This window comes from Eretmochelys imbricata, chromosome 10 (genome assembly GCF_965152235.1).
Source record: "Eretmochelys imbricata isolate rEreImb1 chromosome 10, rEreImb1.hap1, whole genome shotgun sequence".
Classification (NCBI taxonomy): Eukaryota; Metazoa; Chordata; order Testudines; family Cheloniidae; genus Eretmochelys; species Eretmochelys imbricata.
In genome coordinates this window covers 47768051-47792802 of record NC_135581.1, presented here as the reverse complement: position 1 = coordinate 47792802, position 24752 = coordinate 47768051, and the positions used below count along the sequence as shown (strand labels likewise).

At 50.2% G+C, this 24752-nt stretch overlaps 3 protein-coding genes across 3 annotated transcripts; all 3 read right to left on the bottom strand.

Moving 5' to 3' along the window:
• Positions 1-981: 981 nt before the first annotated feature.
• LOC144271240 (zona pellucida sperm-binding protein 3-like) lies at positions 982-4716 on the bottom strand. Its single transcript, XM_077828455.1, has 9 exons — positions 4303-4716; positions 3439-3557; positions 3245-3348; positions 2995-3172; positions 2797-2917; positions 2605-2696; positions 2374-2516; positions 2079-2204; positions 982-1115 (listed from the first exon to the last, which is right to left on the bottom strand). The coding sequence occupies exons 1-9, from the start codon at positions 4714-4716 to the stop codon at positions 982-984; spliced, it is 1431 nt and encodes a 476-aa protein (XP_077684581.1).
• Positions 4717-9683: 4967 nt separating this feature from the next.
• Positions 9684-12829, bottom strand: LOC144271254 (zona pellucida sperm-binding protein 3-like). The gene is made up of 9 exons (XM_077828468.1): positions 12416-12829; positions 11641-11759; positions 11457-11560; positions 11208-11385; positions 11007-11127; positions 10815-10906; positions 10581-10726; positions 10332-10457; positions 9684-9790 (listed from the first exon to the last, which is right to left on the bottom strand). The coding sequence occupies exons 1-9, from the start codon at positions 12827-12829 to the stop codon at positions 9684-9686; spliced, it is 1407 nt and encodes a 468-aa protein (XP_077684594.1).
• A 6128-nt stretch (positions 12830-18957) lies between these two features.
• LOC144271742 (zona pellucida sperm-binding protein 3-like) lies at positions 18958-22680 on the bottom strand. Its single transcript, XM_077829315.1, has 9 exons — positions 22267-22680; positions 21400-21518; positions 21206-21309; positions 20948-21125; positions 20750-20870; positions 20558-20649; positions 20327-20469; positions 20032-20157; positions 18958-19127 (listed from the first exon to the last, which is right to left on the bottom strand). Exons 1-9 carry the CDS (start codon positions 22678-22680, stop codon positions 18958-18960), a joined length of 1467 nt encoding a protein of 488 aa, XP_077685441.1.
• Between the last annotated feature and the right edge of the window lie 2072 nt (positions 22681-24752).

The window sequence follows — 24752 nt, the reverse complement described above, 5'->3', positions numbered from 1 at the left end:
ATGCTCAAATAAACTGGTTAGTCTCTAAAGGTGCCACTAGTACGTCTTTTCTTTTTACTGTACCAGGACTTTTCTAGAGCAAGGCAGGTTGGATGGAGGATGCTGGCTACAGAGGTCATCAGAGCACAGCTGCAGCGTCCCTTCCCCACACTGTAAGGGGTGTCATGCAGCAGAGTTTTCTGACCAAGATAGTGCAGGAGGTTGTTTAAGTGATGTTGGCTGGGCCACTGTATAAATAAGCCAAGCCCTACTGAACCACCGCAAGGCCAGGACTATGACTAATGCCTGGCCACTGAAGTTATACCAGGGATGAGTTTGGTCCACTGGTAGCTTGTTCTCATTAGCAATAATGCTACCCTAGACTTGACCAGGTGTAAATTCCAGCTGAAGGAAGCTTATCTGCACTTGTCTGTTGAGCTTGCCAACTTTAAAATAAAATTGTTGCGTGGGGTATTGTGAGGGGCTAGTTGCCCTGACAGTGATACCCTGGTACATAGTGAGGCAGGGAGCCCCTCCCACTCCACAGCCACACTAGTTATAGCGTGGGTGTCTCCCCTCGAGGTGGAATTTATACCTTTCTATCTAGGATAGGCCTGCTGTTAGATCGGTTCTCAGCATTCTGGCTGCCTCTAGCTGTTGTCACCAGTGACTTCCAGCCATGACTCCCCCTGCAAATGAAGGCAGACTGCTTTTGTTTGGAGAAGGACTACAGGTAGCAGGTGTTAGATCCCAAGCAGCTCAGGACAGCACTGCCAACATTTCACATTAACAGCTCAACTCTGTTGCCAGGAGAGAGGCTAACTCTGCACTCATCCCCCCACTGTGTGAATAGTAATCATTGCAGTGTCAGTTCATGAGAGGACCAGGTGGTTGAGCTACCCCCACAGCACAGAAAGCATCACTCCCACCCATTAAGAAGTCAGCACTGACCAGACTCAAGTCCATTTATGGGTTTATTTTACATGACACAGAAGGGCCAAGTCACATGGCAGCACCAGCCATTGCACGGCTGCGGTTTTTGTATATGAAGCAGATGGTCAGAGTCACGGAGGCCAAACCAATAGCAGCAGCCACCAAGCTCAGCCCAAGCACCAGCCCAGGAGTCTCTTCTGCACCTGTAGGAAAGATCTGTGGTTAGAATGGGAACCAGGCACTTTTCCAGCTTTAGTGAAATCGCTGGGTGTTTGCCTCCTACATAAGCAAGCCAGTTATTCCCTCTTTTGTAGCCAGGCATTTGATTTTTCCCTTCTTAAGTGTAGTGCTTAGCACTTCATGGACTTTCATCTTGAATTCTCCAGTCAGTTTTGAATTCTTATCCTGTACTCCAGAGTGCAAGCTGAGAGGGGTTGCACGGTGTCAGCCACACTTTAAGTACACTCACCCCTCTTATCTAAGAGATTAACAAAACTATTGACTAGTACCAGACCCAGGGACTGTCTGCTTAAATACACCCTCTCAGAGTCACAGCAGACCACTGATAATTACTGAGTAACATCTTTCAACCAGTTGCATCTACATGCATTTCCTTAGTTTGTTTATGAGACTCATTGGACTGATCCAAGGCTGACTAAAAAACGTCTATACATACACCTGACATCTGCTTCCCTATACTCCTTGGATTTGTGGATCAACATCCAAGACATGGATCAGATTCCCACCTTGTTAATCCTATGACCCTACTGTAATTTTCCATGTTCCCTCCTAAATCTAGCCCTCTGTTAAGGTCACTCTATTGGTTATGTGGTATGTGTTTTGTCATAACTTCCTGGAGCAGGAGTCAGGCACTTCCTGTCAAACAAGCCACCCAGATTATAAATTAGTCTCAGCCACTTTAGTGCTTCAGCCCAGCTGGGGGTGGAGTCAGGAGTGGAGGATGGAGAACTTCCCTGGATTCTAGTTTGCTTCTTTTGGGTCCTCCCCACTGGTCTGACAGCCCATAGGTTTGTCCTGGCAAAGCCATTTACTCAGTGTTCCCTTGGGTTGCAGGGCTGAGCCTGGTGGTTGGAGGGAGTTTTCACTTTTCATAAAAGGCCCAATGCCCTGAAGGGGCATGCATTACTACTATACAAGTTAAGTACCTGGTGATGCTGCCTTCCCTACTTCCATTTGTTCTTCCACAAGATTCCTGGATCCCCAATAGGCATCAGTGATGAATAGGGGTCCTACCACAACATCAGCCTCAGCCTCCCTCAGTGAGGAGTCACCTGTATTGAGGTAAGAGACGTTACTACATCCGTGTTGCTTCTTTTGTTATCCACATTGTGATAAAGCCAAGCTGAAGGTCCCTGGGTTGTCTAGCAGAACCCCCTTTTTTATTGAGGGAGACCTAAACACAACACAGCCACCTATTAACTCTGATTATATAGATCCTACCATGCCTGGAGGCCATGTCTCTCTGGAAGCGCCTCCCTGACCATCTGTCCAGAGGGTTCACTCTCCTGGACTGTCCAGCCAGCCCACAGTTCCCAGTCTCACAGCACCTGCAGATGTCTCGGGTGCCTTCCACTGGAGACCAGCTGGAACAGAACAGGAACAGTCATCGACAGTGAAGAGTTCTGTTCTAGGCTGCCTGTCACTCCCCTGATGGGGTTCTAGGCTACTCACATGTTGCCTGCTTTGTTGAAGGAACAAGCCTTGTTCAAGGGATCTGGGGCTTGCTCAGCTGCAGTGACTTTCAGATGACAGGTGAAGTAGATCTGCAAGGGAAGTGGGAAGAGGGGTTAGGACCATCCCAGGGGACCCTAACAGCTACTTAGCCTGGGGAAATCGACTTGGAGCAGAAATGTGGGCTCTCACCAAGTTCCTGGCATCTCCTGCAAACCTGAACACATCCACCATGAACTGCAGTGTGTCCTGCCTATGCCTGGGGGATATGAAGGCCGAGGTGGTGTCATCTGATCTCCCATCCACCAGGCACCTACACACAAGAACCAAGGGTCAGTAAGAGTCCCTGATCAGTCTTGTTTTAGACTAGAAAGGGCTCCCAGCTCTTACCCATTGAAGTCAATGACAGCATAGCGGGGAGAGGAGTCCCTGTCTGGGCTCAGGGTGGCCACACAGCTGTCCACAAAGAGCCTCAAAGCCACATGGTTCCCAGTGCTGACATCAGCTTGGATATGCATGACCTCCCCCAGCTGGAATCCATCGGAGGGTCTCTCAGCACTCCAGTCATCTACAAGGCAAGTTCACAGTGAGCAGGACAGACAGGCATGGCTGGGCTCCCCTGAAGGGACCTCCCACCTACCATTCATCAGGTGCAGGGAGAAATCCAGCCTCTCCTCAGCAGACAGGGTAGAGCTGAAGGGAACCCACGTTGGCTTGATGGCTTTACTGCTCACATTGTCCTTCCTGGGAGAGGAGCAAACCTCAGTCACTGAGCCAGATCCCAGACCAGGGACTGAAAGGGAGGGAGGGGATCTGAGCATCTCAGACTCTCACCTGGGGTAGTGACACTCAATGGGAATCACAGCTGGATTGGTTCTCAGGATCATTGGGTTGCTGGCAGGGGTGGGGTTATAGTTCAGGCTTGTGCTGTAAACCAGGGAGTCTGGGGTCATCTGGGAAGGAGCAGACATGGAAGGGTTAACACTAGTACACAGAGCATTTGTAAAGTCATTCAGATGGGCCTAAGAACAAGCCTCAGCCAGATAGAAAACTTGAGCTCAAGTTTTCCAACCAGTGCCCAGTCAACTGGCAACTGTCTTTGGAAGGACTAGACACTAGAAGCAGGGGATTTCAGAGCTCAGTCTGCTAGAGCAGCCATCGGAAGATGAGCACCACAGTAGTGCCATTTTACACAACTCTGCTCACTGGTTTCCTCTGTGCAGGTTGTGAAGGAATCTCAGACAGTAAAACCCCCAGGGTTAATCTGTTAGCTGCTTTGAGGTGAATTTTGAGTAGGGATTAAGAAAGCCAGTAGTCTGTCCCTTTCCCTCCTACAGACTATGCAGAGCTCAGGCTAACACCAATCAGTTTATTCAGTTGCAGGCTCCGGTCTGTGGAGTCTGCAGACAGACTTTGGACGGGGGTCTAGAAGTAAAGTCTGTCTGAGCCACAAGAGCACCCTCTTCAGGCTCCACTTGTGAGCCTGCTCCAGGAGCTGAGCAAGGCAGAATTCTTTGCCTGGCGCATGAGACTGGAAGCTAAGAAGAAGCACCCAGGAAAAACCAGGGAGCTTATCAATAACATGGACAAAATCCTACCCACTGTTCTCTCCCGCTGCCCCATTTTTACCCCATCAGACAAGGCAGGGGCAGTGATGCTAGGGATCAGTAGGGGCTCCTGACTTGCATAAATCCTTACCTGCAAGGTGCTGCCACATTCATGGAGCCCAGCTACAAAGATCACTGTGTTCTCTGCATCATTAAGAGACACGTACAGGCAGGCAGCTGGGCCAAGGCTCAGGTCAGCAGCTTTGATCAGTCTCCCCATCCCAAACAGATCCCTGTGCACAGTGATCACCATCTGAGCCTCCTCACACTGCACCATGACAGGCTGCAGCACGGACACAGCCCTGAGCTGGGAAACATCAGCCCGAGCCCAGGGATAGGGCTGGGCAAGAGAGAGAACATGGGCTTGTTGTTGAGGGGGCTCAGCCCTGGGGGTGGGTCTCCAGATGGCAGAGTCACTCCTAGAGAAATCCCAGGAATTGTAACAGGTCACCCCACTGACCACCCAGCACAGAAGAGCAAAGCCCAAGTTGTTTCTGTGACTCATCCTGCCTGCTTGCAGCAAATCCAGTATGGAGGGAAACTGTTGCTCTGGGGCTTTATATTGTGACCCAGAGCCAGGTGACAGCTGTCCCAGGTAATTAACACCCTCCCCTAATCTGCAGGTAACCGGGGCCCAATCATACCCAGTGCTCATGCCCTAAACCGAGGAAATAGGAGGGCCAATGGGAATCAGCTCCACCTGTTGGTCAGTACATCAGCTGCAGTTTGGGAAATTCCTGCCCTGTTGCATTCAATGGAAGGCTAAGGGTGGGCTCCACCACAAAGGGACCCAGGCCCCTCAATCCCCAATTTCGGTCTGTAAGTCCTGGGTTTGGCTCCACTGTGATCCACAAATCACACAGCGGCAAAGAGTCCTGAGGTACCTTATAGACTAACAGAGGTATTGGAGCATAAGCTTTCATGGGTAAATACCCACTTCATCGGATGCTACCCCTTTGATACAAACCATACAGCGAACTCTGTAGGTGCCCAAATTCACTCAGCAGCACCGAAGTTTTTACAGTATAAAGTTCCCTGGTGCCCGTGTCTCAGCCTCTGGGCACGTGCCCAGCTGCCTCCCTCTGGGAGTCCGGGCACCTGTCTCCCACCTAAGCCCAGAGCCATCCATGAGCCAGGGGAAGTTAGAAATTTAGTTGCCTACCTCATATGCGGAGCTCAATTCGCTAGCTGTGCTGCTTGCCCATGTTGACCCCATTCACAATTGTACTGCAGCAGGACGTGGTGTCCTCCTCAGATGTTTTAGCCCAGCGGTTAGAGCATTCACCTGGAATATGGGAGACCCAGGTTTCATTCCCCCTGTCTGCTGAGGGGAGAGAAAGGACGTGAACAGGGGTCTCCCATCTCTCAGAAGAATGCTTGAACCACTGAGCTAGGGGACATTCTGATGTTGGGCTTCCTCCTACTTTCCCATTCAAGCTGTTCTGTTGTGGATAAATGATGAAAGAGGGACCAGTCTCCAGTGCTTCCACCTCCCACTGGACTACAGCTGCATTCCTGGTCACATGCTCTCTCAGTCTGGCCCACCAAGTGTTCCACTGTGGATAAGTGTGAAAGTAAAATCTGTTCAAGGGGAAATTTGTGTCCTCTCTAATATCCGCATAACTCGTCAGATGAGTTCCAAAACTGGTGTTCTCCTTCCAGGGTTGGGGTGGAGTTTGCTGGGTTGAATTGTTTTCCCCAACATGTACCCACATCTGCCCCTATATTTCCCCTCCCCCAGAATGGTTTGTTTCTCAAAGCCAAGAGAGGGCCTGTCCTGGGGGGAGGATCCATGTGAAACTGAGATTCCTGGGATAGGGACTGTGACACTTCTCAGGGCAGCCAGGGCTGTGCAGCAACCTAGTTGCCACCAGCCTCCTGTATGAAGGAGCCTTGCCTGTGCCAGCTGGGTGTTAGCTCCCCAATGCAACCAGCCCATCAGCGCCTCAAGCATTCTCCTCTGGGATAGCCCAGCCCTGTGTTTTGCCTGGCAGGTTGACAATCAATGCGCCCCAGGCTTCAAGTCCTTCAATGTGGGATCCAGCCCTGATCACTGGAGATCCACAGAAATCCCAGACCTTCTGTTGCTAAAGGACAGGGCGTCCCCCTTTACCAGTTTGGCGTTAGCTCACCGCTCTTGTATCACACACAACGCTTCAGCCGAATTCTAAAGCAAAAGGAGATTTATTTAAGACAGAATAGTCACATAAAAATGGTGTGAGAGCTGGAAACAAATGGCTAGTTGTGAAACAAAATCATAACTCGCGTTCTGGAGCCTATGCTTAACTAACCAGTTATCCTCCAGTCTCGAAAAGTGTCTCTCACCGAAGTTCTCTCCAGCATTTTCAGCTAAGCCTGGCTGAGACTCCTTTTTCATGACACCAACTCGCTGTCAGTTTACTTCCTAGGCACCTGATGTCGGGGTGTCTTTTTGCTCCTCAAATACACCAGAATGCACCTTTGATGTTTACCTCTAGCTAGGGTTCCCCCTCCAATGTTGACTTCATCCTGTTAGTTTCTTTCTGAAGTCTCTGCCAGCTCCTCATTAGCTGGCTGGAGGAGTTTGTCTCAAGATGCACTACCTTTGAGAGGCCTGCTTCATCTACAAGGCCTACAGATCGTAATTTTCAGTGCTCCTTGCATACTTCCCATACCTACATCTCACAAAGGTTATGATGACCTGTGTGACCCGAGGCTTCATTCAAGACCTTACATGACATTCTTTTGGTGAACCCAGGGGGTCCCTGTTCCCCGGTGTCTCCCAGTACCCTCTGTCAGTTGGCATCATGAGATTCTTGGGGCAGAGGTACCCCTGTGGGAATCTAGTGGCCTGCACCAGGGGCAAGCTCCAAAAGCTAGTCCATATGAAGTTATTCAACTTTATCTCTGGTTTGATGGAGCAACGAATGGGACTGCTGCGAGCCCTGCATGGAATGGCAGTGTGCCCAGAGGGAGACAGACACTTGTTCTCAACACCATACCTGTGGGGAGCCCATGGGATGGCATGCAACTGGTCCATTCCACTGACAGCTCTTAATACGTATTTGTTCCTGCAGCACTAATAACTGATTAAGGCTTCATTGCCCTATACTAGGGCAAGGCAGCTCTCATGCTCCGGTATCTTAGAGCTAAGCTAACTGAGAAGTTACATCATGTTCGCCCTGGGTAAGCTAGAAATAAAACCCAGGTCTCTCCAGATGACCCCAGTCACAGCCGTGCATGAATGAATGAATGCATGGAGTGAATGTGGTCGGTTACCTTCCCTGTGCTAAGCACGAAACCACAGTCTCCTACCACGGCTGGGTCGAGAACCCAGGAATCCTGATTCTCTGCCAAGCAGCTGTGAAGCCCACTGACAGAAAGGTTAGGTCAAGGGGCAGAGGACTGTGTCCAAACCAGGTGAGTCCCAGGGGTGTAATTTTGGCTCCACATGATGGAATTGCTCTTTTCCCAGTTTAGTGAAGGTTGTAGCAAAATTTCTATTTAAAAATCAGATTTTGCATCCCCTCTTCAAGGCACGCGAGAAAGCCAGAAAACTGGCAGGTCAGGGCCTGACAGCTCTACCAGCTGCAGTATCTCCAGGCATTGAATCCACGCCCCTCACGCAGCACCAACTCCTCTTCACTTGGGACCTGGCCACTAATTTTGGCTTAGCAGCACTGAACCTTAAAGTCTCCTCTGTGAAATGAGGACAGGAATTATTCCTGCTCTTTGTCTAGATACAGCCAACAATATTTGGGAGGGAGAGAAACAAGCTGAGTGCAGAGAAAGGAGGGGGATTTGAAGGATGTCAGGGTCTTGGATCTTCCCAACTAGAGGACCCATATTTTAGAGGAAGGGCTGGAGATGTGCCAGAGGCAGGGGGAAATGTACCTACGGCTTGAGGGCTGGATCTCAGCTAGTCAGAGGGGACAAGAACAGAGGGACTTTGGGAATATGGGCTGAAAAGCATTGAGAGACATGGTCTGATGGTTGAGACACCACCTTGGCATGCAAGAGACCAAGGTTAAATTCCACATTGTGCCAAAGCCTTCCTGGGCAACCTCACTTAATAACCCTGTCTTTTCCCCCTTGTATGAAAGGTGGTCAGCATTCCCCTACTCCCAGGGCATTGGGGGAGTCATTGGACACTGTAGATGAGGTGCTCTGACCTTAGACAGTCCCTGTCAGGACCTTACTCGCTCAGAGTCCCTTCCACTTGCAGGTGCACAGCAAGCCTCCAAGGGCCCCTGCTCAGAGAGCTGCATGTGTTGGAGGAAAGAGGCTGCTCCTGCCCCACTGCAGCATCACCCGGGAGAGGGTGAATAACCACTCCGGCAGAGAGCTTGTTCTGGGAACATACACGCTGCTGCTCCCTTTGCTCTCCTCTGGCCTGCTGAGGATGTTTATTTGTGCAACTCTGGTCTTGGATCTGCTCCCCACACAGCTAAAGGGCAGATGTTGAAGAAGTGACATCCTGTCCTAGAGCAGGGTTGGCTGTGTTGTCTCTACCACTGTAGAGAACTAGATAGAGCCCTTTACACTTGGGTTGGAGTAGAGGCTGCATGATCGTTGTTGTACAGGCCTCACTACACTGCAGGTAAGGGCACAGAAACTGGAAAGTTTTTTTTAAGACACTTTCTGCCTAGGCCTGGTGGCAAGAGAACAGGGCTAGCCTGCAGAACTAACTAGCCTGAGCCTAAAGAGTTCACCCCAGCCATGATTTCAGTCCATGGTGAGAACAATTTGTCTGAAGTGCCCCGATCCTTCTCTCTAAGGTGAGTAGTTACCCTAGAGCAGCAGTTCTTAAACTGCAGGTTAGGATCCCAAAGTGGGTCACCACCCCATTTTAATGGGTTTGCCAAGGCTGTGTTAGACTGGCTCAAACTAAAGTTGCCGACTGAGCCCCAGTGCCCAGGGCCAAAGCACAAGGGCTTCAGCCCTGTTTGGCAGGTCTCAGTCTTTTGCCCTAGGCAGTGGGGCTCAGGTTACAGCCCCTGCTCCCCAGGGTAAGCCCTGGGGGTTTGACCCCCTGGACCAGGGCAGTAGTTGGACAACAGGGATTGCAGTGCAATGAAGTTTAAAAACCCTTGCCCTAGAGCATCACCTAAAGCCAGTCATGGAGTCAGTAGGAACTCCCTCATGGCATCTGTTTGACTCAGAGGGCCCAGTGGCTGGGGGATTTGTGTTCTCTCTACTGCAAGAGCCCTGTAATGGTTACAGGTGCCAGATGGACAGTTCAGGTGGAGGGAAATCCCCCTGCCATTTGCCTCTGGGAACCTGAAGGCAGCAATCTCTGCTTTCTTCACCCTCACATGATCTCTCCCCATGCAGCCCCGTGGGTGTGTCCATAATGTGGTTGGTGCATCAACCACACCATTTCCTTCCCACAGAAGGGAAGGCATCTCCCTTGCCCATTAATACATCACACACCAGAATCAAGTCACTGGGGTTTATTTACATTAGACAGAAGGTACCAAGGCATGTGACTGCTCAGGCACTGGAACGGCTGCATCTTCTGTATACAAGTATCCCCAGAGTAATAAAGGCCAGTGCAATGGCAGCTGCCACTGAGATCAGCCCAGCTGTAGAAGAGAATCCTACAAGAGGAAGGACACATGGTTAAAACTGCAGCTAGTTGCTTCTCCAGCAACCTCTCCTCTCCAAAAATCTACTAGGGACTTGCTGGGTATATGAGTGAAGGCCACAGTTAGTAAAATGGGGGATTTTTTATTTGAGCTGCATTGTAGGGCTGTGTTTTTTGAAGTGTTTTATAGCCATACATATTGGAGTTTGTCTACTAGAAGTGGCTGGAGCAGGAGATCAGCACCTCTTTATAAATCCCACTGGATAATAGGTGCAGGTCTCAGGTCACACAACTGATGTCCCAGCAGATAAGCCCAGGCTACAGTGGCCGACAGTCCTATGTGACTGGCTCTGGTTGGACCCTCTCAACAAGGAGCCCTTCTTGAGTCTTTTTGACTCATCATTAACACTCCCTCCTTGGACTAAGGGATTCTTACAACTGACTTTGTAAAACTCATTTCTTCCATCTTTTAGAGCATCTTCTCCCAGCAAACCTAATGTAGATTAGTAGTGACAATAGAGGCACCATGAGACTTGTTCATTAGAACTAGTTACCCTCTGATGCTGCCTTCTCTGCTTCCATTTGAGCAACTGAGAGATCCCTTGATCCTTGATCAGTATCCAAGATGATTATGGGTCCTACCACAACATCAGCCTCAGCTTCCCTCACCAAGGGCTCACCTGTATTGGGAGAGAAGCACTACTAGAAAACCAATCCATCCCATTTTGGGTGGAAGATCCCCCAGGAACAGTCTGTTGGAGTAAGCCAGACATCTTCCCAGGTGAAGTGGGCACAGAACCTACCATGCCTGGAGGCCACATCTCTCTGGAAGTGCCTCCCTGACCATCTGTCCAGAGGGCTGCCTCTCCCAGACTGTCCTCCAAGGAATGCGCAGTTCCCAGTCTCACAGCACCTGCAGATGTCTCGGGTGCCTTCCACTGGAGACCAGCTGGAACAGAACAGGAACAGTCATCTACAGTGAAGAGTTCTGTTCTAGGCTGCCTGTCACTCCCCTGATGGGGTTCTAGGCTACTCACATGTTGCCTGCTTTGTTGAAGGAACAAGCCTTGTTCAAGGGATCTGGGGCTTGCTCAGCTGCAGTGACTTTCAGATGACAGGTGATGTAGATCTGGAAGGGAAGTGGGAAGAGGGGTTAGGACCATCCCAGGGGACCCTAACAGCTGCTTAGCTTGGGGAAATCGACTTGGAGCAGAAATGTGGGCTCTCACCAAGTTCCTGGCATCTCCTGCAAACCTGAACACATCCACCATGAACTGCAATGTGTCCTGCCTGGGCCTGGGGGATATGAAGGCCGAGGTGGTGTCATCTGATCTCCCATCCACCAGGCACCTACACACAAGAACTCTGGTTAGTAAGATCCCCACAGACTTGAGGTAGATTCTAGACTAGAAAGGGCTCCCAGCTCTTACCCATTGAAGTCAATGACAGCATAGCGGGGAGAGGAGTCCCTGTCTGGGCTCAGGGTGGCCACACAGCTGTCCACAAAGAGCCTCAAAGCCACATGGTTCCCAGTGCTGACATCAGCTTGGATATGCATGACCTCCCCCAGCTGGAATCCATTGGAGGGTCTCTCAGCACTCCAGTCATCTGCAAGGCAAGTTCACAGTGAGCAGGACAGACAGGCAGGCAGGGCTCCCCTGGAGGGACCTTCCACCTACCATTCATCAGGTGCAGGGAGAAATCCAGCCTCTCCTCAGCAGACAGGGTGGAGCTGAAGGGAACCCATGTTGGCTTGATGGCTTTACTGCTCACATTGTCCTTCCTGGGAGGAGGAGCAAACCTCAGTCACTGAGCCAGATCCCAGAAGGGGAGAGAGGGGATCTGAGCATGTCAGACTCTCACCTGGGGTAGTGACACTCAATGGGAATCACAGCTGGATTGGTTCTCAGGATCACTGGGTTGCTGGCAGGGGTGGGGTTATAGTTCAGGCTTGTGCTGTAAACCAGGGAGTCTGGGGTCATCTGGAAGGAGGGGACATTGGACAGATTAAGGGCAAGGAGTTCAGCTGAGAGCTGAGAATTTAAGACAGTTCTCCAGGAAGTGGGCATGTCTTCCAACAAGTAGTTCCTGTGCTCATTCTGCTGGAGCAGCCATCGAAATACTGGAGCTATGGTCGTGCCCCCTTCGCATGACTATTCACGAGTTTCCTCTGTGCCTATTCTGAGGCATGTGCCATACAGTAACTGCTCCCCCCCCATGTAAAACACACTCACTCCACTTCTCAAGTTACTGCGCTACCAGAGTACAGAAACACATTCAGCTGCCTCCTTCCCATCTACAGGGTTTGGAGAGCTCACAGAATTCAGTGAGCCAAAGTGGGCTTTACTGGCAGTCAAAGTCCCTGGCTCGGACTGAGCACAAGGGTCCACTGGTGAAATCTGACAGAGCCACCATGGCTCACTCCCCATGCATGCTCTTAAACCTCCTTTTGGAGCATAAAGACATGAAATAGTTCTCAACTGTAAGGAGACTGAAGACTAAGGGGAAAAAAAAAAAGACACCCTCCCCTCCAAGAAATAGCTAGCGGCTCAGTAACTGAGCCAAGACCCTGTGCAGCACTGTTACCCTTTTTAATCCCACAAATAGGAAGCTCCTGGTTTCTATGAAGCTGCCTTACCTGCAAGGTGCTGCCACATTCATGGAGCCCAGCTGCAAAGGTCACAGTGTTCTCTGCAGCATTAAGGGATGTGTACCTGCAGGTGGCCTGGCCAAGGCTCAGGTCAGCAGCTTTGATCAGTCTCCCCATCCCAAACAGATCCCTGTGCACAGTGATCACCATCTGAGCCTCCTCACACTGCACTGTGACAGGCTGCAGCAGGGACACAGCCCTGAGCTGGGAAGCATCAACCCGAGCCCAGGGGGAGGGCTGGGCAAGAGAAGGCACATGGGCTTGTCCTTGAGGGGGCTCAGCTCTGGGGGTGGGTCTCCAGATGGCTGAGTCAATCCTAGAGAAATCCCAGGGATTGTAACAGGTCACCCCACTGACCACCCAACACAGAAGAGTAAAGCCCAGGCTACCTCTGTGCTCCATCCTGCCTACCAGTAGCAAACCCAGTATGGGGAGAATCTGCTGCTGTGGGCCTTTTATACCCTGCACCTAAAGCCAGTTCACAGCTGCTCCAGGTAATGAACACCCTCCCCTAGACTGCAAGCAGCTGGGGCCCAATCACATCCACTACCCATCCCTGGAGCAGGGAAATGGGAGGACCAATGGGAATCAGCTCCACCTGTTGGTCAGTTCATCAGTTGTATTCTGGGAGATTCCTGTGAGGTTTCATTCAATTAAATCTGACACATTTTGTCGTGGATGTGAAACATCAGTTGTGCAGAGTCTGCAATGCTGATACTCAATTCCAAAGAGAAAAGGAGTACTTGTGGCACCTTAGAGACTAACCAATTTATTTGAGCATGAGCTTTCGTGAGCTACAGCTCACTTCATCAGATGCATACCGTGGAAACTGCAGCAGACTTTATATATACACAGAGAATATGAAACAATACCTCCTCCCACCCCACTGTCCTGCTGGTAATAGCTTATCTAAAGTAATCATCAGGTTAGGCCATTTCCAGCACAAATCCAGGTTTTCTCACCCTCCACCCCCCCACACAAATTCACTCTCCTGCTGGTGATAGCCCATCCAAAGTGACAACTCTTTACACAATGTGCATGATAATCAAGTTAGGCCATTTCCTGCACAAATCCAGGTTCTCTCACTCCCTCACCCCCCTCCAAAAACCCAGCCCCATACACACACAAACTCACTCTCCTGCTGGTAATAGCTCATCCAAACTGACCACTCTCCAAGTTTAAATCCAAGTTAAACCAGAACATCTGGGGGAGGGGGAGGGGGTTAGGAAAAAACAAGAGGAAATAGGCTACCTTGCATAATGACTTAGCCACTCCCAGTCTCTATTTAAGCCTAAATTAATAGTATCCAATTTGCAAATGAATTCCAATTCGGCAGTTTCTCGCTGGAGTCTGGATTTGAAGTTTTTTTGTTTTAAGATAGCGACCTTCATGTCTGTGATTGCGTGACCAGAGAGATTGAAGTGTTCTCCGACTGGTTTATGAATGTTATAATTCTTGACATCTGATTTGTGTCCATTTATTCTTTTAGGTAGAGACTGTCCAGTTTGACCAATGTACATGGCAGAGGGGCATTGCTGGCACACGATGGCATAAATCACATTGGTGGATGTGCAGGTGAACGAGCCTCTGATAGTGTGGCTGATGTTATTAGGCCCTGTGATGGTGTCCCCTGAATAGATATGTGGGCACAATTGGCAACAGGCTTTGTTGCAAGGATAAGTTCCTGGGTTAGTGGTTCTGTTGTGTGGTATGTGGTTGTTGGTGAGTATTTGCTTCAGGTTGCGGGGCTGTCTGTAGGCAAGGACTGGCCTGTCTCCCAAGATTTGTGAGAGTGTTGGGTCATCCTTTAGGATAGGTTGTAGATCCTTAATAATGCGTTGGAGGGGTTTTAGTTGGGGGCTGAAGGTGACGGCTAGTGGCGTTCTGTTATTTTCTTTGTTAGGCCTGTCCTGTAGTAGGTAACTTCTGGGAACTCTTCTGGCTCTATCAATCTGTTTCTTTACTTCCGCAGGTGGGTACTGTAGTTGTAAGAAAGCTTGACAGAGATCTTGTAGGTGTTTGTCTCTGTCTGAGGGGTTGGAGCAAATGCGGTTGTATCGCAGAGCTTGGCTGTAGACGATGGATCGTGTGGTGTGGTCAGGGTGAAAGCTGGAGGCATGCAGGTGGGAATAGCGGTCAGTAGGTTTCCGGTATAGGGTGGTGTTTATGTGACCATTGTTTATTAGCACTGTAGTGTCCAGGAAGTGGATCTCTTGTGTGGACTGGACCAGGCTGAGGTTGGTGGTGGGATGGAAATTGTTGAAATCATGGTGGAATTCCTCAAGGGCTTCTTTTCCATGGGTCCAGATGATGAAGATGTCATCAATATAGCGCAAGTAGAGTAGGGGCTTTAGGGGACGAGAGCTGAGGAAGCGTTGTTCTAAATCAGCCATAAAAATGTTGGCATACTGTGGGGCCATGCGGGTACCCATAGCAGTGCCGCTGATCTGAAGGTATACATTGTCCCCAAATGTGAAATAGTTATGGGTAAGGACAAAGTCACAAAGTTCAGCCACCAGGTTAGCCGTGACATTATCGGGGATAGTGTTCCTGACGGCTTGTAGTCCATCTTTGTGTGGAATGTTGGTGTAGAGGGCTTCTACATCCATAGAGGCCAGGATGGTGTTATCAGGAAGATCACCGATGGATTGAAGTTTCCTCAGGAAGTCAGTGGTGTCTCGAAGGTAGCTGGGAGTGCTGGTAGCGTAGGGCCTGAGGAGGGAGTCTACATAGCCAGACAATCCTGCTGTCAGGGTGCCAATGCCTGAAATGATGGGGTGCCCAGGAGTTCCAGGTTTATGGATCTTGGGTAGTAGATAGAATATCCCAGGTCGGGGTTCCAGGGGTGTGTCTGTGCGGATTTGATCTTGTGCTTTTTCAGGAAGTTTCTTGAGCAAATGCTGTAGTTGCTTTTGGTAACTCTCAGTGGGATCATAGGGTAATGGCTTGTAGAAACTCGTGTTGGAGAGCTGCCGAGCATTCCAAAGGGGATTTTTATTATGGAGCAGTGATCGCTGCATCATGGTTACGTTTGAAACCCACTCTCTGTTTAAATTCCTGGTCTCTGAATTTTGTCTCTTATCTGAACTTGGCGTCGATAGTCAGATCAGCTCCCAAACTGGCATTCTAGTTCAGCGGCTGAGGTGCATTTTGGGATGCCAACTTGAGTTCATTTGACCAAAGGGTTTGCCAGCCACAGCTCTCCCAAGTGGCCTGCTTTTAAATTTTGAGTATGCTGTTTGAACAATCTGATCATGATATTTTTGCACAGCTAAGAAATGATCAGGGAGGGATCCCCGTGAAACGGAGATCGTTGGGCTACCCCTGCTGAAGGCTAATGTCCAGTCCAAAGAACAAGTCCCAAAACTTAGCCTATCCAAAATCATTCTGTTTTATTTCTGGTCCTGGGGAAGAGCCCAGGGGTTTTCTGGGAGCCATGCATGCTGTGTCTGTATGCACAGATAAACACAGGATTCCTCTTTCAACCAGGGGACAGGGCACTGGGCTAGGAACCATGACCCAGCTCCTCATAGGTAGTTAGGCTCAATGGAAGTTAGGAGCCTAAATACCTTGGAAGAACTGGGCCCAGGAGACTGTAAGTTCAAGATTTGTTGCTTCCAGCGATGGCTGTTCATATTTATGTGTATTTATACTTGACTAGCTTCCTCCGCATGCACTAGGGGAGACAGGTCTCATTCTCCCCTGTTTTATAGGTAAGGTCACCAAGAGGCTGCACAATGGTCCTCTTGGGAAAGGTCACATTTATATCTAGGTCATTAATATGGCAGATCTGAGTGTCATCCACTGAGCCAGGCTCTCTATTGAAGCGAACATCCGAAGCATGTGGTTGGTTGTCCTGTTTGTAGCCACGGTTCTAACCACTAGAGAACACTTCCATTCCTGACACAAGCAGCCTGAATCTCATGCTGTCTAACCAACCGTTGAACAGTCCACTTATACGGTGGATTAGCTGAATGGGCAGAGGGCCACGGGCTGGTTCTAAAGGGCCTGCGTTAAATTGGATGCCGATCATGGTTGGGCATTTTATGGCTCCACCTGATAGAAATTCTCTATAGCCAGTCTAGTGAAGGCCGCAGCTAAATTTCTCTTTAAAACCAAATTTTGCATTTTGTTTTTCAAAATCACTTACATGGGAATTTAGATAAGTGGCCACTAATTCTGGCCCTTTGTCACCGTGCCTCAGTTCCCCTGTGTGAGATGGGAATGATTACACGACCCCTCCCTAACTGCAGGTTTGGATAGATAAATGCAGTCATAGTGGAGGGATGTTAGGGGCAGGGAGCTGTCTAGAGTGGAACAAAGGGCTGGGTTGAAAGCTTAAGGAATGGTGGGAAGGTTAAAGTTGTCCTAGAGGCAGCTGAGCAGTCAGTATCTCTGCAGCACCAGGCGTGGGAAGGTTGGGAGAACAGAGGGACGGTCAGCAGCTAGAGCCAGCTCTGCTCTTTTGAGGGCAGTATGTGTGCAGAACCCTGCTGATGACCTTGAGGTGTGTTCTTGTGGTTGAAGCACTGGCTTTGGACTCCCCAGCTCAGGGTTCAACTTCTAGGTCTGCTGCCATATTCTTGGGTGACCATGACCATGTCACAGCCTCTCTATGCCTCAGTTTCCACAGGTGTAAAATAGGGATAAAATTCCTCCCTGCATCTTGTGTCATCACAGGTGCCGACTCCATGGGTACTCTGGGGCCGGAGCACCCATGGGAAAAAAAATGGTGGGTGCTGAGCACCCACTGGCAACCCAGTGCCTCCTGCCCACCAGCGGGCCTTGCCCATCAGCACCTCCCGCTCCCTGTGCCTCCCACCCACCATGAACAGTTCTTGCCTCTGTGCTCCCAGCCAGGAGGGCAGGTACCTGGGGCTTCTTGCTTCCAGCAGAAAGATCCACAGCTGGAATCTAGCTGGCTGCTGTACTCCTGGCAGGGACTCTGGGGGGCAGTAGGGCTCCCAGTGGGGAGCCCAGGTAGCAGCCCAAGCAAGAATAGCAGCCAGGCTGGGGAACTGGCTTTCTTGTTAGTTACATGGCTCCCCTGGAGCCACAAAATTGACAAGAACAGCTGATGTATGGAACAGTATCTACCCAGACACTCCATCATCCTAACTACATGGACGGAAGTGCTACACCACTCCCTGCAATGGTTTTATGATGTTGCCATTGCAGGGGAGTTACATTTCAGCACAAGTGTTCACTCTAGATAAGACCATAGTTTTCCCCACAGCAGCACAGCCCTATGAAGATGTTTAGGAGGCACATGGGATTATTTCCTATTCCACATCTTGTCAGATAGGAACATGCATCTTAGCTGCTGGCATCCTCCACCCTAGCATTACTGGTGCCCTCAGTGGTCCTGCTCTATGCACCCCTCTCCTCCCCCCGCGGCCTGCTCTGTCCCCTGCATTTGCAGTTTTCCTTCCAGGACAGTTTTTATTGTACCAGGTTTCAGAGTAGCAGCTGTGTTAGTCTGTATTTGCAAAAGGAAAATGGGTACTAGTGGCACCTTAGAGACTAGCTAATTTATTTGAGCATAAGCTTTTGTGAGCTACAGCTCACTTCCTCGGATGCATTCGATGCTCAAATAAACTGGTTAGTCTCTAAAGGTGCCACTAGTACATCTTTTCTTTTTACTGTACCAGGACTTCTCTAGAGCAAGGCAGGTGGGATGGAGGATGCTGGCTACAGAGGTCATCAGAGCACAGCTGCAGTATTCCTTCCCCACACTGTAAGGGGTGTCATGCAGCAGAGTTTTCTGACCAAGATAGTGCAGGAGGTTGTTTAAGTGATGTTGGCTGGGCCACTGTATAAATAAGCCAAGCCCTACTGAACCACCGCAGGGCCAGGACTATGACTAATGCCTGGCCATTGAAGTTATACCAGGGATCAGTTTGGTCCACTGGTAGCTTGTTCTCATTAGCAATAATGCTACCCTAGACTTGACCAGGTGTAAATTCCAGCTGGAGGAAGCTTATCTGCACTTGTCCGTTGAGCTTGCCAACTTTAAAATAAAATTGTTGCGTGGGGTATTGTGAGGGGCTAGTTGCCCTGACAGTGATACCCTGGTACATAGTGAGGCAGGGAGCCCCTCCCACTCCACAGCCACACTAGTTATGGCGTGGGTGTCTCCCTTCGAGGTGGAATTTATACCTTTCTATCTAGGATAGGCCTGCCATTAGATGGGTTCTCAGCATTCTGGCTGCCTCTAGCTGTTGTCACCAGTGACTTCCAGCCATGACTCCCCCTGCAAATGAAGGCAGACTGCTTTTGTTTGGAGAAGGACTACAGGTAGCAGGTGTTAGATCCCAAGCAGCTCAGGACAGCACTGCCAACATTTCACATTAACAGCTCAACTCTGTTGCCAGGAGAGAGGCTAACTCTGCACTCATCCCCCTACTGTGTGAATAGTAATCATTGCAGTGTCAGTTCATGAGAGGACCAGCTGGTTGAGTTACCCCCACAGCACAGAAAGCATCACTCCCACCCATTAAGAAGTCAGCACTGACGAGACTCAAGTCCATTTATGGGTTTATTTTACATGACACAGAAGGGCCAAGTCCCATGACAGCACCAGCCATTGCACGGCTGCGGTTTTTGTATATGAAGCAGATGGTCAGAGTCATGGAGGCCAAACCAATAGCAGCAGCCACCAAGCTCAGCCCAAGCACCAGCCCAGGAGTCTTTTCTGCACCTGTAGGAAAGATCTGTGGTTAGAATGGGAACCAGGCACTTTTCCAGCTTCAGTGAAATCGCTGGGTGTTTGCATCCTACATAAGCAAGCCAGTTATTCCCTCTTTTGTAGCCAGGCATTTGATTTTTCCCTTCTTAAGTGTAGTGCTTAGCACTTCATGGACTTTCATCTTGAATTCTCCAGTCAGTTTTGAATTCTTATCCTGTACTCCAGAGTGCAAGCTGAGAGGGGTTGCACGGTGTCAGCCACCCTTTAAGTACACTCACCCCTCTTATCTAAGAGATTAACAAAAATATTGACTAGTACCAGACCCAGGGACTGTCTGCTTAAATACACCCTCTCAGTCACAGCAGACCACTGATAATTACTGAATAACATCTTTCAACCAGTTGCATCTACATGCATTTCCTTAGTTTGCTTATGAGACTCATTGGACTGATCCAAGGCTGACTAAAAAACGTCTATACATACACCTGACATCTGCTTCCCTATACTCCTTGGATTTGTGGATCAACATCCAAGACATGGATGAGATTCCCACCTTGTTAATCCTATGACCCTACTGTAATTTTCCATGTTCCCTCCTAAATCTAGCCCTCTGTTAAGGGCACTTCCTGTTAAACAAGCCACCCAGATTATAAATTAGTCTCAGCCACTTTAGTGCTTCAGCCCAGCTGGGGGTGGAGTCAGGAGTGGAGGATGGAGAACTTCCCTGGATTCTAGTTTGCTTCTTTTGGGTCTTCCCCACTGGTCTGACAGCCCATAGGTTTGTCCTGGCAAAGCCATTTACTCAGCGTTCCCTTGGGTTGCAGGGCTGAGCCTGGTGGTTGGAGGGAGTTTTCACTTTTCATAAAAGGCCCAATGCCCTGAAGGTGCATGGATTACTACTATACAAGTTAAGTACCTGGTGATGCTGCCTTCCCTACTTCCATTTGTTCTTCCACAAGATTCCTGGATCCCCAATAGGCATCAGTGATGAATAGGGGTCCTACCACAACATCAGCCTCAGCCTCCCTCAGTGAGGAGTCACCTGTATTGAGGTAAGAGACGTTACTACATCCGTGTTGCTTCTTTTGTTATCCACATTGTGATAAAGCCAAGTTGAAGGTCCCTGGGTTGTCTAGCAGAACCCCCTTTTTTATTGAGAGAGACCTAAACACCACACAGCCACCTATTAACTCTGATTATAGAGATCCTACCATGCCTGGAGGCCACATCTCTCTGGAAGCGCCTCCCTGACCATCTGTCCAGAGGGTTCACTCTCCTGGACTGTCCAGCCAGCCCACAGTTCCCAGTCTCACAGCACCTGCAGATGTCTCTGGTGCCTTCCACTGGAGACCAGCTGGAACAGAACAGGAACAGTCATCTACAGTGAAGAGTTCTGTTCTAGGCTGCCTGTCACTCCCCTGATGGGGTTCTAGGCTACTCACATGTTGCCTGCTTTGTTGAAGGAACAAGCCTTGTTCAAAGGATCTGGGGCTTGCTCAGCTGCAGTGACTTTCAGATGACAGGTTATGTAGATCTGGAAGGGAAGTGGGAAGAGGGGTTAGGACCATCTCAGGGGACCCTAACAGCTGCTTAGCCTGGGGAAATCAACTTGGAGCAGAAATGTGGGCTCTCACCAAGTTCCTGGCATCTCCTGCAAACCTGAACACATCCACCATGAACTGCAGTGAGTCCTGCCTGGGCCTGGGGGATATGAAGGCCGAGGTGGTGTCATCTGATCTCCCATCCACCAAGCACCTACACACAAGAATCAAGGGTCAGTAAGAGTCCCTGATCAGTCTTGTTTTAGTCTAGAAAGGGCTCCCAGCTCTTACCCATTAAAGTCAATGACAGCATAGCGGGGAGAGGAGTCCCTGTCTGGGCTCAGGGTGGCCACACAGCTATCCACAAAGAGCCTCAGAGCCACATGGTTCCCAGTGCTGACATCAGCTTGGATATGCATGACCTCCCCCAGCTGGAATCCATTGGAGGGTCTCTCAGCACTCGAGTCATCTGCAAAGCAAGTTCACAGTGAGCAGGACAGACAGACAGGCAGGCAGGGCTGGGCTCCCCTGAAGGCTCCTCCCACCTACCATTCATCAGGTGCAGGGAGAAATCCAGCCTCTCCTCAGCAGACAGGGTGGAGCTGAAGGGAACCCATGTTGGCTTGATGGCTTTACTGCTCACATTGTCCTTCCTGGGAGAGGAGCAAACCTCAGTCACTGAGCCAGATCCCAGACCAGGGACTGAAGGGGAGGGAGGGGATCTGAGCATCTCAGACTCTCACCTGGGGTAGTGACACTCAATGGGAATCACAGCTGGATTGGTTCTCAGGATCACTGGGTTGCTGGCAGGGGTGGGGTTATAGCTCAGGCTTGTGCTGTAAACCAGGGAGTCTGGGGTCATCTGGGAAGGAGCAGACATGGAAGGGTTAAACACTAGTACACAGAGCATTTGTAAAGTTATTCAGATGGGCCTAAGAACAAGCCTCAGCCAGATGGAAAACATGAGCTCAAGTTTTCCAACCAGTGCCCAGTCAACTGGCAACTGTCTTTGGAAGGACTGGACACTAGAAGCAGGGGATTTCAGAGCTCAGTCTGCTAGAGCAGCCATCGGAAGATGAGCACCACAGTAGTGCCATTTTACACAACTCTGCTCACGGGTTTCCTCTGTGCCGGTTGTGAAGGAATCTCAGACAGTAAAACCCCCAGGGTTAATCTGTTAGCTGCTTTGAGGTGAATTTTGAGCAGGGATTAAGGAAGCCAGTAGTCTGTCCCTTTCCCTCCTACAGACTATGCAGAGCTCAGGCTAACACCAATCAGTTTATTCAGTTGCAGGCTCTGGTCTGTGGAGTCTGCAGACAGACTTTGGACAGGGGGGTCTAGAAGTAAAGTCTGTCTGAGCCACAAGAGCACCCTCTTCAGGCTCCACTTGTGAGCCTGCTCCAGGAGCTGAGCAGGCCAGAATTCTTTGCCTGGTGCATGAGATTGGAAGCTAAGAAGAAGCACCCAGGAAAAACCAGGGAGCTTATCAATAAGATGGACAAAATCCCACCCACTGTTCTCTCCTGCTGCCCCATTTTTACCCCATCAGACAAGGCAGGGGCAGTGATGCTAGGGATCAGTAGGGGCTCCTGACTTGCATAAATCCTTACCTGCAAGGTGCTGCCACATTCATGGAGCCCAGCTACAAAGATCACTGTGTTCTCTGCATCATTAAGGGACACGTACCGGCAGGCAGCTGGGCCAAGGCTCAGGTCAGCAGCTTTGATCAGTCTCCCCATCCCAAAGAGATCTCTGTGCACAGTGATCACCATCTGAGCCTCCTCACACTGCACCATGACAGGCTGCAGCACGGACACAGCCCTGAGCTGGGAAGCATCAGCCCGAGCCCAGGGGGAGGGCTGGGCAAGAGAGAGAACATGGGCTTGTCGTTGAGGGGGCTCAGCCCTGGGGGTGGGTCTCCAGATGGCAGAGTCACTCCTAGAGAAATCCCAGGGATTGTAACAGGTCACCCCACTGACCACCCAGCACAGAAGAGCAAAGCCTAAGTTGTTTCTCTGACTCATCCTGCCTGCTTGCAGCAAATCCAGTATGGAGGGAAACTGTTGCTCTGGGGCTTTATACTGTGACCCAGAGCCAGGTGACAGCTGTCCCAGGTAATTAACACCCTCCCCTAATCTGCAGGTAACCGGGGCCCAATCATACCCAGTGCCCATGCCCTGAACCAGGGAAATAGGAGGGCCAATGGGAATCAGCTCCACCTGTTGGTCAGTACATCAGCTGCAGTTTGGGAAATTCCTGCCCTGTTTCGTTCAATGGAAGGCTAAGGGTGGGCTCCACCACAAAGGGACCCAGGCCCCTCAATCCCCAATTTCGGTCTGTAAGTCCTGGGTTTGGCTCCACTGTGATCCACAAATCACACAGCGGCAAAGAGTCCTGAGGCACCTTATAGACTAACAGAGGTATTGGAGCATAAGTTTTCATGGGTGAATACCCACTTCATCGGATGCTACCCCTCTGATACAAACCATACAGCGAACTCTGTAGGTGCCCAAATTCATTCAGCAGCTCCGAAGTTTTTACAGTATAAAGTTCCCTAGGTGCCCGTGTCCCAGCCTGTGGGCACATGCCCAGCTGCCTCCCTCTGGGAGTCTGGGCACCTGTCTCCCACCTAAGGCCAGAGCCGTCCATGAGCCAGGGGAAGTTAGGCATTTAGTTGCCTACCTCATATGCGGAGCTCAATTCGCTAGCTGTGCTGCTTGCCCATGTTGACCCCATTCACAATTGTACTGCAGCAGGACGTGGTGTCCTCCTCAGAAGTTTTAGCCCAGCGGTTAGAGCATTCACCTGGAATATGGGAGACCCAGGTTTCATTCCCCCTGTCTGCTGAGGGGAGAGAAAGGACGTGAACAGGGGTCTCCCATCTCTCAGAAGAATGCTTGAACCACTGAGCTAGGGGACATTCTGATGTTGGGCTTCCTCCTACTTTCCCATTCAAGCTGTTCTGTTGTGGATAAATGATGAAAGAGGGACCAGTCTCCAGTGCTTCCACCTCCCACCGGGCTACAGCCGCATTCCTGGTCACATGCTCTCTCAGTATGGCCCACCAAGTGTTCCACTGTGGATAAGTGTGAAAGTAAAATCTGTTCAAGGGGAAATTTGTGTCCTCTCTAATATCCGCATAACTCGTCAGATGAGTTCCAAAACTGGTGTTCTCCTTCCAGGGTTGGGGTGGAGTTTGCTGGGTTGAATTGTTTTCCCCAACGTGTACCCACATCTGCCCCTATATCTCCCCTCCCCAGAATGGTTTGTTTCTCAAAGCCAAGAGAGGGCCTGTCCTGGAGGGAGGATCCATGTGAAACTGAGATTCCTGGGACAGGGACTGTGACACTTCTCAGGGCAGCCAGGGCTGTGCGGCAACCTAGTTGCCACCAGCCTCCTGTATGAAGGAGCCTTGCCTGTGCCAGCTGGGTGTTAGCTCCCCAATGCAACCAGCCCATCAGCGCCTCAAGCATTCTTCTCTGGGATAGCCCAGGCCTGTGTTTTGCCTGGCAGGTTGACAATCAATGCGCCCCAGGCTTCAAGTCCCTTCAGAAAGGGATCCAGCCCTGATCACTGGAGATCCACAGAAATCCCAGACCTTCTGTTGCTAAAGGACAGGGCGTCCCCCTTTACCAGTTTGGCGTTAGCTCACCGCTCTTGTATCACGCACAACGCTTCAGCCGAATTCTAAAGCAAAAGGAGATTTATTTAAGACAGAATAGTCACATAAAAATGGTGTGAGAGCTGGAAACAAACGGCTAGCTGTGAAACAAAATCATAGCTCGCGTTCTGGAGCCTACGCTTAACTAACCAGTTATCCTCCAATCTCGAAAAGTGTCTCTCACCGAAGTTCTCTCCAGCATTTTCAGCTAAGCCTGGCTGAGACTCCTTTTTCATGACACCAACTCGCTGTCAGTTTACTTCCTAGGCACCTGATGTCGGGGTGTCTTTTTGCTCCTCAAATACACCAGAATGCACCTTTGATGTTTACCTCTAGCTAGGGTTCCCCCTCCAATGTTGACTTCATCCTGTTAGTTTCTTTCTGAAGTCTCTGCCAGCTCCTCATTAGCTGGCTGGAGGAGTTTGTCTCAAGATG

Coding starts and splice junctions, on each gene's coding strand:
- LOC144271240 (XM_077828455.1), bottom strand. CDS start 4,716: ATGAGTCACAGAAACAACTTGGGCTTTGCTCTTCTGTGCTGGGTGGTC. Junction 3,558..4,302: donor AATGTGGCAGCACCTTGCAG/GTAAGGATTTAT, acceptor GCTCCTTCCCAG/ATGACCCCAGACTCCCTGGT. Junction 3,349..3,438: donor ATTGAGTGTCACTACCCCAG/GTGAGAGTCTGA, acceptor CTCCTCTCCCAG/GAAGGACAATGTGAGCAGTA.
- LOC144271254 (XM_077828468.1), bottom strand. CDS start 12,829: ATGGAGCACAGAGGTAGCCTGGGCTTTACTCTTCTGTGTTGGGTGGTC. Junction 10,458..10,580: donor AGATGTGGCCTCCAGGCATG/GTAGGTTCTGTG, acceptor CTCCCAATACAG/GTGAGCCCTTGGTGAGGGAA. Junction 9,791..10,331: donor AGAGAAGGCAGCATCAGAGG/GTAACTAGTTCT, acceptor TTCCTCTTGTAG/GATTCTCTTCTACAGCTGGG.
- LOC144271742 (XM_077829315.1), bottom strand. CDS start 22,680: ATGAGTCAGAGAAACAACTTAGGCTTTGCTCTTCTGTGCTGGGTGGTC. Junction 21,310..21,399: donor ATTGAGTGTCACTACCCCAG/GTGAGAGTCTGA, acceptor CTCCTCTCCCAG/GAAGGACAATGTGAGCAGTA. Junction 20,650..20,749: donor CAGGAGATGCCAGGAACTTG/GTGAGAGCCCAC, acceptor CTTCCCTTCCAG/ATCTACATAACCTGTCATCT.